This window comes from Eumetopias jubatus, unplaced genomic scaffold, assembly GCF_037043125.1.
Source record: "Eumetopias jubatus isolate StellerSeaLion01/CBP00866 unplaced genomic scaffold, mEumJub1_p1.0 scaffold_5, whole genome shotgun sequence".
Classification (NCBI taxonomy): domain Eukaryota; kingdom Metazoa; phylum Chordata; class Mammalia; order Carnivora; family Otariidae; genus Eumetopias; species Eumetopias jubatus.
The window spans coordinates 138,406,608-138,423,711 of record NW_028274811.1 but is presented as its reverse complement, the minus strand read 5'-3'; the positions used below and the strand labels follow the sequence as shown (position 1 = coordinate 138,423,711).

At 33.7% G+C, this 17,104-nt stretch overlaps 1 protein-coding gene across 2 annotated transcripts in view; it reads right to left on the bottom strand.

Moving 5' to 3' along the window:
• The window catches only part of CDH18 (cadherin 18), a 331,059-nt gene extending 325,391 nt beyond the window's left edge, over positions 1–5,668 (bottom strand). The window contains exon 1 of one of the 2 annotated variants that reach the window (XM_028097979.2): positions 5,441–5,668. In XM_028097979.2, coding sequence (XP_027953780.1) covers positions 5,441–5,668 — 228 coding nt within the window. The remainder of the gene's footprint in view (positions 1–5,440) is intronic. The other variant, XM_028097980.2, reaches the window with a different exon arrangement.
• Positions 5,669–17,104: the final 11,436 nt, after the last annotated feature.

Below are 17,104 nucleotides of genomic sequence, written 5' to 3'. Positions count from 1 at the left end.
TGAAATGAAATATTGCCTTACCTCCGTCAGAGTGGCTGGAATCAAAAAGAAAAGTAATAGCAAGTGTTGGCAAAGATTTGGAGAAAAAGGAACCCTCCTGCACTGTTGGTGGGGATATAAACTAGTGCAGTCACTGTGGAAAAGTGTATGGAGTTTCCTAAAAATTTAAAAATAGAATTACCAAAAAAAAAAAATAGAATTACCATATGATCCAGTAATTACACTAGTGTGTATTTACCCAAAGAAAACAAAAACACTAATTCAAAGAGATTCATGCACCCCTGTGTTTATTCAGCATTATTTACAATAGCAAGGATAGGGAAGAAATTCAGTGGTTGATGGATAAATGGGTAAGGAAGATGTGGTATACGTATATGAAGGAATATCACCCAATCATAAAAAAGAATGAGATCTTGCCATGTGCAACAACATGGGTGGACCTAGACAGTATAATGTAAGTGAAATAAGTAAAACAGAGGAAGACAAATATCATATGATTTCACTCATATAGGAAATTTAAAAAACAAAACAAAGAAAAAAGAGATCAATGAACAAATGAAGCAGTGACTCATAAATACAGAACACAAACTGGTAGTTGCCAGAGGAGAGGTGGGTGACAGGATGTGTAAAATAAAGAGTATTAAGAGTACTGTTGTCATGATGAGCACTGACTAATGCATAGAACTACTGAATCATTATACTGTATAACTGAAACTAATATAACTCTATATTGTAATTATATGTCAACAAAGAAAATATTGGGGGAAAAATAAAGAACAAAAAAAAGCCAGGAATTACTATGTTAAAATAGTAAATTTTTATAAATCAGAAATTATAAACAAAGTCCAAAGACAAATGGCAACTGTGAAAAAACTATTGATAACTTATATCATTGGCAAGAAATTATTGTACCTATTACATAAAGAACTATTAGTATTGATAAGTTAAAGAGTCTAGCAAAAGAATATAATATCAAGGGACATGAACAGTTAGTAAAAAAAACTGTACCCTTCAAATGTGAAACGGTCAATTTCACTCATAATAAGAGAAACATACATTAAAAGTACACAAAGATGCTATTTTTCACCTATTATATTTGCAAAATTCCAAGTTTTAGAATACCATTATTGGCACTGCTGTAGAGAAATAGTCACTTTTCTACGTCAGGGAGAGAAGTGCAAAATACTACAGTACCTACCGAAGGGAATCTAGTAATATCTACCAAAATTAAAGATTTATTTATCTGAATCAGAATCTCACCTTTGGAAGTTTCTCCCACAGACATACCTATGTGTATGTTAAATGTGTGTAGAACACTCATTATATAATTGCATGAAATAGCAACAAAACAACAACAATAAAAATTAAAACATCAAAGTTAATAAACATTCATTAAAACATCTATGGGTGAATGGTACTCCAGTGAAAATGATGAAGTCAAAAATTTTACCATTTGAAAATTTCAAATTTTTCAAAAATTCTCTCTATCATAAAAGCAATTATTAGTGAGTTTTTTTTTTCAATAATTTCAAATAATTATCACAACCATTAACATGGCTACAAAAGTTTATACTCAGGGAGCACTTTCAGTGAATTACCATTTGATCATTACAACAGGCACTGAGATAGATACTGTATGTGTTAAGATGAAGCAGTCCTACTGAAAAACAAACTGAGGGTTCTAGAGGGGAGGGGTGGGGGGATGGGTTAGCCTGGGGATGGGTATTAAAGAGGGCACGTTCTGCATGGAGCACTGGGTGTTATGTACAAACAGTGAATCATGGAACACTACATCAAAAACTAATGATGTAATGTATGGTGATTAACATAACAATAAAAATTTAAAGAAAAAAAAGATGAAGCAGTCCTAGAACTTGCTTCTAAAGTATTCACAATATACTAGGTGACGTAGACATCTTAGCTAGAAGTTCACAAACATTTCCTGCAAATGCCATTAGTAAATATTTTAGACTTTGGGTACCTTACTTTCTTTGTCCACCTCTTCATTCTACCATTGTAGCTTGAAAATAGCCACATACAATACATATATGCAGTGTGGCTGTATTTAAAAAAACACATTAGTCGTGGAAACTGATATTTGAATATCATATAATTCCCATATGTCACACATTTTTTTTAAAAAAATTCAAGATTAAAAATGAAAACAAACAACCCAAAACTTGTTTAGTATGTTGACAATATAAAATGTGCACAGGCTGAATTTGGCACACAGACTATAGTTTAACAGACCCATGATCTAAACCATAAACTAAACTTTGTAGTTGAATTAGTATCAGAAATACCAAACAGTATTTCCCAGTTTTACCTTTAAGGAAACAGAAATACAGGGAATGAAAGAGACTTGCCAGCTATAAGACAGATAATAAGCAGAGAAGCTATAACTCAAACCTAGCTCTTTGCTTACTAATCATTGGTATCTCCTGAGGACAATGAGTCTATTCCAATAATAGGTGTTTGTGGATGGCATAAATTTTAGAATTTGTGTGATAACTTATATAAAATTATATCCTCAGTTATAATGGGATTCATTCAGCACTGTTCATGTAAAAATCAAATTTTTACATGATTTTTGGAAAAGAAAAAACACTTCTGTTATAAAATTATGATGACATTACTATATAATTTGTTCTAGGAGGAAAGGACTTACTTTCTAACCAGTGTGTTATTATATTTTCCCTACCCTAATCCTTCAATTATTTAAAAAACTTCAAGTCCGTAAGATACATAAAAAGGTCTTTAATAGTCCCATGAGATCAAATTCATGATATATATCCATGCTAGTTTTGGTATTTGATCTTTCATGGTCAATACCATCAGGAAAAAATGTGGATTATCAATTATACATATATATATATATTTATAATTATAGGTATGTAGAATGGTGTATATATGTTATGCATGAATATGTATAATTCTACTATTTACATTAGAAATAGCTCTATGATCATGGTCTTAGCCACGTATAAAAGTCTTAGTGAACAATATATATTGACTACTGTCAACAAAATAAATGCCTTCATAATAATCCAATCATTGACTAGAAAACACTAAAAAACTTATAAGAAATATATGAGAAGTTGGTATGTATCAAAATACTTAGGGTTTGAGCCCTAATCAAAAGCCCAATTAAAGTTGTTTTATAATGTGAAATATAACTGCAGATATACAAGATTATAATCAAGAGCTCAAGGATAATTTAAAATATGTTTACATAAGACATCTATAAAAATACTATTTTAATACAAAAACTGCATTTCATGACTACTAATTATTTCTGCTGACAAAACTGCTGTCATTTCTGTGGCAGAAAAGGTCCAAGTTGATAATTATCAGTTCTTTTTCATGCTCATAGTAATTGTGATGATTCTATTTTTTTATAAGTGCTATGAAAATACATAGCTGGTTCCTTATGAATGTATTTGTGTGAATATAAATTTACTTCTTGAACCAATTAAAATAATGGGGCAAAGAGCATTATTTTAATCACGTATGGATTGAGCTTGGTAGTCTTTAAAAAATCAGTTATGTTTTTATGTATGTACATAGTAATAGGTAAGTGGAAAAAATCTATATGATCAAGTCAGAATTTCTCATAAAGGAAGATTAGAATAGAGTAGAAAGACTAAGTGAGTGGATCAGGTCAGATAGTGAATAAGAGAACCACTTCCTTGGGTATGACCCTTTATATTTGTCCGCTGATTCTGTAAACAATAGAACAGATACCAATTTCTACAGAACCTCCACAAATATGAACGGCTTCACAGACCTCCACCCCCTCCTGGTGGGTAACAAGCTCTCAACCATATGTTCATTGGCACTCAAGCCCAGAAAGAATGTTTGAAATTGATCTACCTATTATGGCTTCATCGTTTACCAAATGAGATGATGCAAGAGGAAATGAAAGTTGTCTAATCTGTCCCTTTCCAGCAAATTTTTTTTTCAGTTAGATTGAAATGACAAGAAATATACATAACAGAATATTTATGATAATAAAATATGTTTTCCTTTTGGTATACACCTAAAGGGGGGAAATTTTTTGTTTCTTATTTTTCTCCTTTCCAAGGATAATAAATTATTATAGAAAAGTATTTTGAATTTCATAACCAAATTAACTTTCAAAGTAATTTAGTATAACATATTTTTATTTCAGCACATTTCTTTCCATTTACTTTGTGGAATACTTTGTAGAAAAAAAAAGGAAATGATGAAGATGAGTTGCTTCATCTCATTTTAATGTTCATATAAGAAAATGATAGAATTGTTTCAGATCTTTTTTTATGTACCACATTCTGACTCTGCAGCTCCTGCTGGCTATGGAAAATACAGCTGCAACCCAGTGCATCCCCGTTGGATGAGGGGTAAAGCAGATGGCTTGTGCTCCTACACTGCCTACACATGAGGGAAGTACCATGGCTTGGATGGAGTACTATTTTTTTTTTCTTTTCTTTCTTTTCTTTTCTTTTTTTCTTTTTTTCTTTTTTTTTAGTACTAACAGTGCTAAAGTGAAAATAAATAGTCAAGCAGGGAGATGGAATTCACTGAGCCTGCAGTCATGGAGATTCTACTGCTGTGCTTACTGTTTCTCCCAGAGGTACTGAACAAACCTAAGTGGCTGCTTCCAATGATCCGTAATTCATCAGAAGGTCTCTCCATCTCCCACTCTATTCTCTACCCTGGAGCCTACATGGCACATGGTTAAGCTGTCCCTATTACTGAGCACACAGTTTCCTAACGGGTTTGATAAGCCATTAAATTGTCTTGTATTTTCGAGAGAAAGGGAAGTTCGTCTGAAGTTACTGATTATTTTATCAACTTCATTCTTTTGGAATGTTAATAAAGTCTGTATATCCTGTGTATACTGAATGTATATTTAAAATATATATCAGCATTTATATGGAAATTAATTTGGGGAATTGAAAAAATATCCATGTGCTTTTAAAAAATGACTTAAATTCAAATACAATTCCTGTAACAATTAATAAAAATAAATCAGATGTCTTTGAAAAAGTGTGCTCTTTTTGCTTCATGTGTATTAGCAATAGATTAAAAAATATAAATATCAATGCACCAATAAATGACTTTGTGATCAATTTCAGTATACCTTCATGGTAATAAGGACAAAATTATTCAATTGTGTGTTCAGTTAAATATTTCCACTTTATACAAAGGAATATAAAGAGTAATATACTGGTGAAGGACATTCAGTCCAGCATGTATGGACTAATGTTTAGGGAGAGGTGCCGTGACTGGTAAAGCTCATGTTTTTTTTACAATCATTATTTTAAATCCTTTAGTAGAAATAATAGTATTCTATAGCATATTTCATTCTACTTTCCATGTCTTTTCAAAACCAACCCAACTCCACTGTCGTCTTATCCCATAATTTCTTAGAAGAAGAAAAAAAATAACAAAAACTTACTTTTCCAACATACTGAGGATCTGGTCCCATATGTTCTTCTAAAACAAAGAACTGATTCCAAACCCATCCCCTTTTGGGACGATGGTGGACTTCGGTCTCTCCTTCAATATGTTTGGTCTGGTTCCTGGTCACCTTGATGGAGCCGTGGTGAGCAGTTCCGTGACACCTCTGCACAAAACACAGACACACTAGGACTGGACAGATGCAAGATGTGCTCGTAATTTTCATTGTAAGATAGCTTTCCAGTTCACAGTCTCCTTTCTTTTCCTTGTCAGTTATAAATGCTTAGTGCGCATTCAAGAGAGAAGCCAGAGCATCTTTTGAAAGGACAGTCCAAAGCAAACTGTTTAGCGTGTCCATGATTTAACTGCCCATCAGGGAAAGGTCAGACTACATTTACATCCTGAAACACTTGGAGAATCAAAGCTGTAGTTGTCTGATTCCAAATCTTCACAGTAAGTGAACACCGACCACCATTTTCTACCTAATGGAAAGAGAGAAAATGATATATATTACAAAACATGGCAGCTTTAACTATTTTCTCTGAAGGCAAACTATGCTATTTTGTAGTATGATGCTGATAAGTAAAGAATATATACAAATTCTTTTGGAAATACATGCAAACATGCATACACATAGTCATGCATAAACCTGCATACTGCATACATTTTTATAAGGACCTCCCTATCTGTACTGTTCTCAATATTTAAAAACAAATTTATATAATATATATTAGTATTTATATATATTTATTTGTATATATATTTGTATTTTAAAAGAATTTATGTATTTGAATATTTGTGCATGTATACATATATATGCATATTTGTATATTTATATATGTATGTATATATAAAATCCTTTGAAACAACAGAAATGCAGCCCTTGGGAGTCCAGAAATGCTCAGAAACTGACCATGAGTATCTGCACAGGTGTAATATGATCTCTTAGAATATGGGATCTATTAGGCTCTCCACAGTAAGTGTAAATTTTGTTTGCTTTTGTGTTTATTTTGTTTTTTTGTTAAATGTGATACAAATTCACAACACATACTATACTTGGATTACATGCTACATGTGACTCACTGTACTTCAACAAAATATTCAAAATACTTTATGGTTGAAAACTGTCATAGGTCAATCAAGTAGGTACTTGGATTGCTTAGTAAGTACAATAGAAAAAAAAAAACAACACAGCAAAATGAAGATGGCTGGAAAAAAAAAATGTATGCGATTTAAAATAACTCCATACATGGATATCAGATTGGTACAGCTGAATATGAGCGAGAGAGCATCAATTGGCTGAATTACAGCTTGACTGGATTTTGAGAGGCCTGCAGATAATACTCCAGGATGTGGTCTTCATATATAGGCAAAACAGATTTCAAGCTTGGGGATGACATTACACATAATTCTAGCAGCTATGTAAATAAAGGTAAAAGGAACAAAATAATGGTGGCAAAAATAGCAGGAGGGAATGCTTTGATTTTTAAATGAGAAATATTGAGGACTTGGACTTAGATTTTAGTACAATTGGACAATAAAGCAAAACTTAAGACACATTTCTAGAAGAGAAGAGAGGATAAGGGGAAAAAAGTTGACCCTGAAAGTATTAGCTTATAAAAACTTAAAACTGTGTAGCAAATTTTGCTGTATTTGTATATGTGATTTATTTATTTTTTAAGATTTTATTTATTTATTTGACAGAGAGAGAGAGAGCACAAACAGGGGGAGTGGCAGGCAGAGGGAGAGGGAGAAACAATCTCCCCGCTGAGTGGGGAGCCTGATGCAGGGCTTGATCCCAGACCCTAGGATCATGACCTGAGCAGAAGGTAGATGCTTAACTGATGGAGCCACCCAGGCGCCCCTGTGTGCTTTAATGTGTATTTAGGAAAAAAATTTGGCTTCAAGATTATGGCTGCTCTAGCTAGTAAAAATATTAGATGGATCACTTTCTCATTTCATAAAATTCACCCCTGTACACCAACACAAACTGAAATGTAGGTCTGAAAGAATTACAAGGTAGATGACATGATAATATAAAGATTTAACAAACTGAATACAAATAAGTCGTCATAGGATAATTCTTTCACACAATTGACAAAAATATTTATATCAAGTAGGGAATGAAAAAAAATCTCACATGAGACTTAGAATATGGTGCTTTTCTCTATCAGTATCTCTCCCTATAAATTAGGGTTAATGGTTACGCTTTTTTACCAGTTGTGCAAGAACTGTATTGATTAGAACTAGGATTTCATTTTAATTATCTGGTAAATATAACTTGAATTTTGCAGTATTTTACGGAAGCCAAGATAAATATTTCACTGATTGAAATTAAAAATGACTCAAAAACACTATTTTTTATTTTTTTAAATTTATTTTTCCTTTTTTTAATGGGTGAAAGACCTTAACATCTCACCATAGAAGATATACAGATAGCAAATAAGCATATGAAAAGACAGTCCATATCATATGCCATCAGGGAAATGCAAGTTAAAACAATAAGATACCACTACGTACCCATTAGAATGGTAAAAATCTGGAACACTGACAATACCAAATACTTATGAGGATGAAAAGCAACAGGAATTCTCATTCATGAGTGGTGGGAATACAAAATGGCAATACTTTGGAAGTCAATTTGGTGGTTTCTTACAAAACTAAACATACTCATCATAAAACCAGCAATCGTTCTTCTTGCTATTTAGGCAAAAGAGTTGAAAACATGTCCCCACAAAAACCTGCGTGTGAATATTTACAGCAACTTTGTTCATAATTGCCAAAATTTGGAAGCAACCAAGATGTTCTTCAGTAGGTGAATGGATAAATACACTGGTACAGCCAGACAATGGAATATTATTCAGCACTACAAAGAAATGAGCTATCAAATCATGAAAAGACATGGAGAAAACTTAAATGCATAGGACTGAAAGAAAGAAGTCAATCTAACATATTTTTTTAAAAATACCATTGCAGCTCCAACATGATGAGAGCACTGGAAAGAAAGTCAGAAAACAACAGGTTTTCTTTCATTTGTTTATTCCCCAACAATGTACTTATAGTACAAACATATGAATCATCTAATTTCGAGTCTCAATTTTACCAAAATGTGTGGCTTGAATAATTGATTTTAATATTCTTTCCAGTCTAATTAATTATTTGAATTTTATATACTTTTTATGTATCAACAGACAATTTTCAAGTTACGGATTTTGAAAAAGGAACTTTAGTCATTCTTCTTAGAAGTCAAATTGACGAATATACAGAAGGTGCTATCTTAATACTTTCACACCACTTGGTGTGATTTTTAAATGAAATTAACATCTTTGCCCTTCATGTTAAGTTGTTTAACAAAGCATAATTCATGAGTGAAGGTGAAGAAAGTGGTTTTTGTAATGCATTACAGATATGTAGAATGAGTGTGTTCTTTATAATATTGATCTTGCCTGGCATTCCAAAAATATATAAATGCATTTTAATCTACAAATGTATCTTTAGAATCTCTACTATGATAATTATAAAGTGATAAATAAGGCTCTGTGGAATGAAAGAACAAATGTAAATATTACTGCTGTACTTTTATAAGTAATTTTATTTACTATGAGAAGACAGATCTCCAAATATAAAAATCTGCTCTACTTCCAGAAATCCATCCCTGCATAGGTTAGAAAGAATTAAAACACAAATTATATTAAAATATTAAGACTAACACAGTGGAAATATGTTGCAGACATCTGCCATTTTCTGATTAAGCAGCACTCAAACACCTTCCCAACTTTCATGGAACAGTCCAATATATGAAGTCTGATAAACAGAGCCCTTCCACCTCTGAACACTTAGTGACCTGGTACTTTCTTCTTACAAGATTTTAGATAGAATTTATACCAATTACATATGCGTGTTAATTATATGTTCCAGCACCCTGAAACAAATGATGGATGAATGGAGAGACAATTGAGAAATTTTTCACAATGGTGCTGAGGTTCTCAAGGTCCAGATGTAGTGGATGTAAGTCCCCACCCTTCTGGGGGAGTCCAGGGGCAGCTGCATGAGTTAAGAGTCATTCCAACTACACTGTTTCAGTGGTGAGTACCTGAAATTGTTTCTTACTATCTAACTTTTGGTTTCCACTTCTCAAACCCGATTCTTTAGCCCTCATCAGTTTTGATGGCTGCACAATATTTTTCCAATAAATTTATTTGCTGCTTTCCATTGTCAAATTTGACATCTGTTATTTGAAAGAATTGTCTCTGATAAAAAACATTACTGTCAGTCCAAAAAAGAAGTAATTTCCAAATAATTCATTACATGCAATAATGTATAATGTAGACCTCTTCCCTCTGCTCAGTTACTTAAGTGAAACTTTGCTTCCAGATACTGGACCCTTGTTTTTGTAACTGCTTCCTCCTCCACAGTAGAGTTAGTAACAGTGTACCATGAGTCAAGAGACATGGCCTCAAATGTTCATCTTATAGAACACTATCACATTTTCATAAGCATTTATTTTTTACTCTGAGCTTCACATTTTTCATTTATGAATAAGGATTCTAACTGAATTATCTTTGAGCATGTGCAGCAATCTGATTATCTGAATTTATGATTTAATAACTGAGTATTATTTGTAAGTTATCTTCCTTACTTACACTGAGTTACTCACATCACTGAGTTACTCACATCACCCAAGATAGGCATTTATAGATCTTCAATGCAGGCATTCCTTCAGAGAGCTCCTAGGAAACAATATCCTCAGAGAAATGTATGCTCACATTTATCCCAAATGTTACTGCTTGAAATGTGTGTCTTTCCCTGGATTTTTTTTTTTTTTTTTTTTTTTTTTTTACCAATTTGTTCTTAACTTTTAAACTTTGAACTATAAAGAGGTCTAGAGAATGCTTTTTGTTGCACTTTTAAAGTTTTGCCCTTTTGGTTACTTTGAAAATGTCTTTGTAAAAAAAATATTCTGTCGACTTTATTTCATGAATTTACCATTCCAGTCTCCATATGTGATGGGTGACATGTGATATTCCATATATTCAAAAACCCTAGAATTTTAATTGCTACCAAGTTCTAATCTGTAGCATTATATGTTACTTGGTAGGAATTTATCTGGCTTTGCATAGAGCAAGCCTAGCTTAAACATAAAATGTCAAAGAAGATAAAGTATAAGGGAAAGTCCAAATTGTTTGGAATTACTTTCAATGTGAGATATATAAAGAAAGCTGTTCTTTGTGTCACCTTGAAAATAAACAACTTAACTTTACCATGATGAATTATTTAAAGCCGTCATACTGTCAGGCAGATTTAAATATAAGGGAATTCATTTTATGTTTGAATTCTGGAGTACTTATAAAGATGAAAGTTACAAATATTGAACAAGAGTCATTTTTCAAGTTTAGCAAATAATTATTTAATACTTATCTATATATCCTTGTGTGTTTGCTTGCATTACCTTCAGGATGTTCTAAAACCTTGTGATTACAAGCGTAACTCCCATTGCTGGCAAGATGCATTCTCAGGCATATGTCTGGTGCTGGACCTATGGTTTCCACCAATTTTGGATTCAATGGTCAAGAATTTTGGTATCATTCTCTTGTTCTGTCTAGTTCTTGTTCAATTTCTAATGATATTGACTTCGGAGTTTTGTTTTACCTTCTTGTCCTTCACCATTTTTACTATTTTCTCCGTTGAGAAAATAGTTGTTGTTTTTCCTCTTTCAATTGGTAATTTATCTGTTTAGCAGTTTTACTCTTCTCAATCTGTGTCAATTGGAACTCTTGCTTACAGTCAAAATGCAAATACTCATAAACCACAGAGACTGTGGAGGGCTTTGCCTAAATTTGTTTCAAGTTTTATCACTAGGTTGATCCCCAAATCAATATTTCAATATCAACCTGACCACTTTAGGATATTCTCTTAGCCCCAAAGTTTGAGATGATAAATTGCATTTGCTTAAAGGATGTATACATATAAATATATATATATATATATATATACACACACATATACATATACATTTAAAATTATCTCCAAGTATGGCTCTCCCTAAAATATAATATATAAATAACATAAATCAGAAAGCATTAACTTTTACATATTATGTTTTTCTGTTAGAAATATTAATATTGTGGGGCACCTGGGTGGCTCAGTCAGTTAAGCATCTGACTTCAGCTCAGGTCATATCACAGGGTCCTAGGATGGAGCTCTGTGTCAGGTTCCCAGCTCAGCGGGAATCTGCTTGTCCCTCTGCCCCTCCCCCTGCTTGTGCTCTGTCTCTCTCAAATAGAGTCTTTTAAAAATATTAATATTATAAGTGTAATAGATATTAAGTTTCATGTAGGCAGGCATGAAAATATTATGTGTGTACATACAGGCATTACTCCCTCACATGGCTCATTCTTCTTTCTTAGCCTTAAGAGCCTTACTCTCCAAATTTCATTTAGTAATACCTATCATCTGAGGCCTAGACTAATGAATGTTTCTCCACAAAGACCTCTCTGTTTTGGAGAACAATTCTCTTTGGGTCTCTTGTGTTTCTACACATCTTCTGAATGAGTGGCATTGACAGCTTTGTTTGATGATATTTTCCCGTGGATACATGTATAGCAAACAGCCTTGAAAGAAAGTTAGAACCTCCCTTTGGGTCAGAAAGCAGATTTGTTTTCTGACTCGATTATAATGTCTTCCTTTAGGACATGGATTGAAGAGGTCTGCTAGCAGACCCAATATAACACTGAGGATTCCAAAGCTTAGGGTTCCTTAGCCATGACCCATAGTGTGTGTGTAGCATATACCTGGGCTGCTTCATGTTACCCCATGGGATGTAAGCAGTGAGGAGAACTCATGCCACCTGCTGTGATTTGGGTAAGAAGGCCTTTTTTCTCTGCTTCTGAGTTTCATATGTTCTGTCAGCATCTACAGAACTGTGGCAGCCTAACTCGTAAGCATGATAGTAGGGTAAAATCTCAAACCCTTCACTTGCAAGTCTGGATACCATAGTTCAATGGAACTGTTTGCTCCTCTAAATCACCATAGCATTATTTAATCCTGTTTTACTATTGCAGACCAGCATTCTAATTATTTATATAGGTGTTATTTAATTTTCCCTTTGTGTCAGGTTTTTTTGGTTTTATTTGTTTGTCTTGGTTTTTGTTTTTTTTTGTTGTTGTTGTTCTTTAAGTTCTCATACTATGTCTGGGTATTTTCCATCTCCTGTGAAGTACTTCTCATAACATAGCCAATGAGTAAATGTTTGTTGAATGAACAACATTCAAACGTTTGTTGAATCCAACAACATTGAATGAAGGATAAATGAGAAATAGAGAAATTAATTCAGAGTATGTGCTGCAAGAGTAGTGTAAGATACCACATTTCAAGTTAAACATTTAATTTTAAAAATGTTTTACAGAAAAACTTCTTAAAAGCATGTTTTGCTTTCGACTTCGAAGACTGTCACAATCAAAGACACAAATATTGGATAAGAAAATTATATTTCATCAATAAAATCCTTCTTTTTCACTAAGTTCCTTTTTACACGGAGAGAATTAGGAAGCTATTCAAATATTGAGCCAAATATGCATTAGTAAACTTTGCAATGTCATATACTATATACCTTTATAAGTGATATCTTATTATTTATAGATCAAAATACATGTATGGATATTGCTACTATGTTGACTAAGAATAAATAAAAGGAAATAAAACAGAGACTATCATTCATGTTGTCACTATTTTTTTCTGTCTCAAGACAAATTCCATTATTGTTAGATTAAAGCAAACATATTTATATGGAGTTTTATTTTAATTTTTCATATATTCCTGAATTTATACACATAGTAGGAAGGGCAATGTCTTGAAGAGAATATAAGATAATATTCACAATATTGATCTATTTGGCTAGTAGTTAATATAAAATTACTTCCAATTTTCATGTGGCTGATTCTAACCTTCCTAAAGTCTAGCTAACACTACTCAAAAAATTAGAAAACAAAAGTAGAAGAAAGTGGTGGTACCAAATGACAATGTTTCTATACTTATCTGTATATGTCCAAGTAACAAATAGATATTTTGGATTTATTCATGTCTTCTAAAAGTATTTCCACTTAACACACTATTTTTATGTTTAGTTTATATTCTTGTTATACACACACACACACGCATACTACACATACACATATCATCTAAGATGTTAGAGTTTCATGAAATAAATTTCTAAAATGGTTATTCAGTTTGATTTAAAGTATCAAAAGCACTACTGGTACAAACTCCTAGTGGTCTAACTCTATCTGGTATCCAACACTGAGCACTCCATACATCCTGCTAGGCATTGCGTCTCTGCACTTCACTTACCCAGAATAAACATTATTTTTCATAGCCTCTGGTGTGGCTGGATATGGCCTTATTACTAAGTTCTAACCAATGGCAGATAAGCAGAGTATTACCTTTCAAGTTCCCAGGAAATTTCCCTAGAAGATTACTGACATGTATTTTACCTATTCTTTCCCCCTCATCTTGCCACTGGAATCCTATGATGGTTAAAGTTCCCTTTTGGACCATGAGAATGAGTGTCATAGCCTGGAGATAAACAAACCAACCAACTTTAACCCAGACAACATTGTAGAGTGAGTGCAACCTCCATACAAGCTCTGAGCTTCGTTAATAGAGAAAATATTTTTAAAGTCACACCTCTTTTATGTTTGTTACTCAGAGCTGAATTTAACCCTAATTTAACAACCATTGAACTGAAATTGTATATTCTCCAGGCTTTGGATTTCAAGGGGAAATAAAGTAGAGAGGACAGAAAGAGGGAAAGAAGAATGTGGGGGAGTGGGGGGGGGGGTGACACTACCCTAATTACCAGAGGACTTATTTTTGGTGGCAGTTTTTTTCTGCAACTTTGATCACAAATATTACAATCCTGTTTTTCTCCTTTCCCTCTGAAGTAAGAAACTACATCTTACGCTTTATCTGTGCCATTCACATCACACAAGACTATGCAATGCAAATGGAAGGCGTGATCCTTATGTAGAGTCCCCTTCAACACCTCTGCCTTTGAAGTCTGTCCTCACACTGTATATAATTTCAACTCCTTGCTTGAAATCGCCCCCATGTCTCTGCATCACCTCCAGGAGAGAATCAAAACACTTTCAGATGAAATTCATGACTTTTCAATATTTGGCACCTTCCCACTTTCCCTGTCATCCTCAGTGTCTGCCCAGAAAACACCTACTCATATTTCCCACACTGTCTCCTGACTATGCTGTGCTCTTGCTAGTCTTTGTGCCTTTGTGCAAGCTGTTTCTTCTAAATGACGAGCCCACTTCTCGGTTTTAATGATCAGTGAGTCACCAGTCTCCCAAGTGAGTCTCCAGAGCCTATCCACTCTGTGGTCCCCTGTTCTCTCTGTTGTCATGAAGGAGTTCAGAACATGCCACCCCAAAATATGCCACTCTAGCATGTAGATTATTTTAAGTTAGAGTGACTTGAAAAGGAACAGATGCAAAAGGGCACTCTGATCTTCCTAAAGGCAGGAGATAATAGCCCCTTGTGAAAGAAGTCCTCTTTATAGCAGAAGGAAGCAAACATTCTTGTCACCAAGGATGGGAATTTGAGACCAAGACAAATCTGTAAAAAAAAAAAAAAACAAAACAAAAAAAAAACAAGCCTTGCTAACTCTGATCTTTCTAGTCATGTCCTTCTACCCAATTAACTAACTAGCCCAAGTCCCTTTGCCTGGGGACATTTTTCACAGTTTACTACTCTTTGTCCAACTCACTATAAAGAGTCTGGCTCTAACTGCTTTTCATCTTGTTTTATTTCCTTATGTAGGTTCCTATGTCATGTAAAACTTATATGAAATAAATTTATGTGCTTTTCTCTTACTAATGTTTTATTATGGGAACAGCAGACAAGAACATAAAAGATAATTTTTTCCACCCTATTACATTAAACAAATGACTTAGGCATTTACCTGTCTTCCAAACTTGACTGTAACATCCAGCCAAAATTTAACTTTAATCTTTATGTCCTTACTGATTAGCACAGTCTGGTGCTCACAACCAGGACTCAGCTAAATGCATAAATAAAACCAGGTTTGGCTTCTCTCAGTTTTGAGTGACCCACTGAGTAGTCTTGTGAACTTAGCCAAGTTTTCTCATAAGTAAAATAGGTGTAATAACCTCACAAGTCTCTGTAAGAATTAATCAGAGTTATGGTCACAGTCAAGATTACCTGAATGCTTCGAAGTCCACCGACACTGCTGAGAAAACAAAAAAATTAAAGTATGTCTCTTAAATTAAGAGTGGCATGCTCTTTACATGAAATATATTACAGTTTTATTGGATTATTTATCATTAACTGGATATAAGAAAATATTTTAATTATAATTTGAATTGTATATTTCTTGGAATAAATTAAGCTAAACATTATTAAAATACAGAATTATTATATAATGTCTTGATAAGGAATACTTAATACTTTTTTTTAAAGATTTTATTTATTTATTAGACAGAGAGAGACAGCACGAGCAGGGGAAGCGGCAGAGGGAGAGGGAGAAGCAGGCTCCCCAGTGAGCAAGGAGCCCGATGCGGGACTCGATCCCAGAACCCTGGGATCATGACCTGAGCCGAAGGCAGACACAACCAACTGAGCCACCCAGGCGCCCCATGAATACTTAATACTTATATGTCTTTTAGAGCTATGGTTTTCTATCTGTATGATGTATGTTATATACAATTTAGAAAAAAATATTTCCTGTATAAGTTTTGAAAATGTTTTTAAAACATACATTTTAGAAGTAACTACAATAAATGTCCCAAATTGAAGTATACCCAAAAAGATACTCAGTGGTAGGTATAATAAACCTGCAAAAGTTGAAAGAATTTAGCTTTTCTGTAGTATGTATTCTTTTTTTTTTTTTTTTTTTCCCTGAGAGAAAGAGAGAGGGAGTGAATGAGCTGGACTAGGGGCAGAGGGAGCGGGAGAAAGAAAAAGAGAAGCAGACTTCCTGCTGAGCACGGAGCCTGACATGGGGCTCAATCTCATGACCCTGAGATCATGACCTGAGATGAAATCAAGAGTTGGACACTCACCTGACTGAGCCACCCAGGTGCCCCTATAGTATGTATTCTTTAATCATTTCTACAGTAAAGTGGCTCACTTTTCCTATAACACGTAGGAATATGACTCTTCCTCTTTTGGGGTATTTCAGTTTCCTTAATTTATATGGAATCTTGTTGGCTTAATTAAAATATAATATGGAACATCATAGTTCTTATTTGTAAGAAAATTAAGTGTTAAATTATTTTTAAATATTTTATTTATTTATTTGACAGAGAGAGTACAAGCGGGGCGGGGAGGGGCAGGCAGACAAAGAAGCAGACTCCCCACTGAGCAAGGAGCCAGTTGGGGGACTGGATCCCAGGACCCTGGGATTATGACCTGATCCAAAGGCAGATGCTTAACCAACTGAGCCACCCAGGCACTCCGAGTGTTAAATTTTTTTCTTTATGCCATATACATACTGAAGTTTTATGTAAAATATTGAATCAAACCAACTGTTAACAGTTTTTCCTAGGAAATAAAAATCTATAAGGTGTCATAACATTGTTTAATGCTAAGTATTGTACATGCAAATTTTAATTAATGATAAAATTTGATAACATGC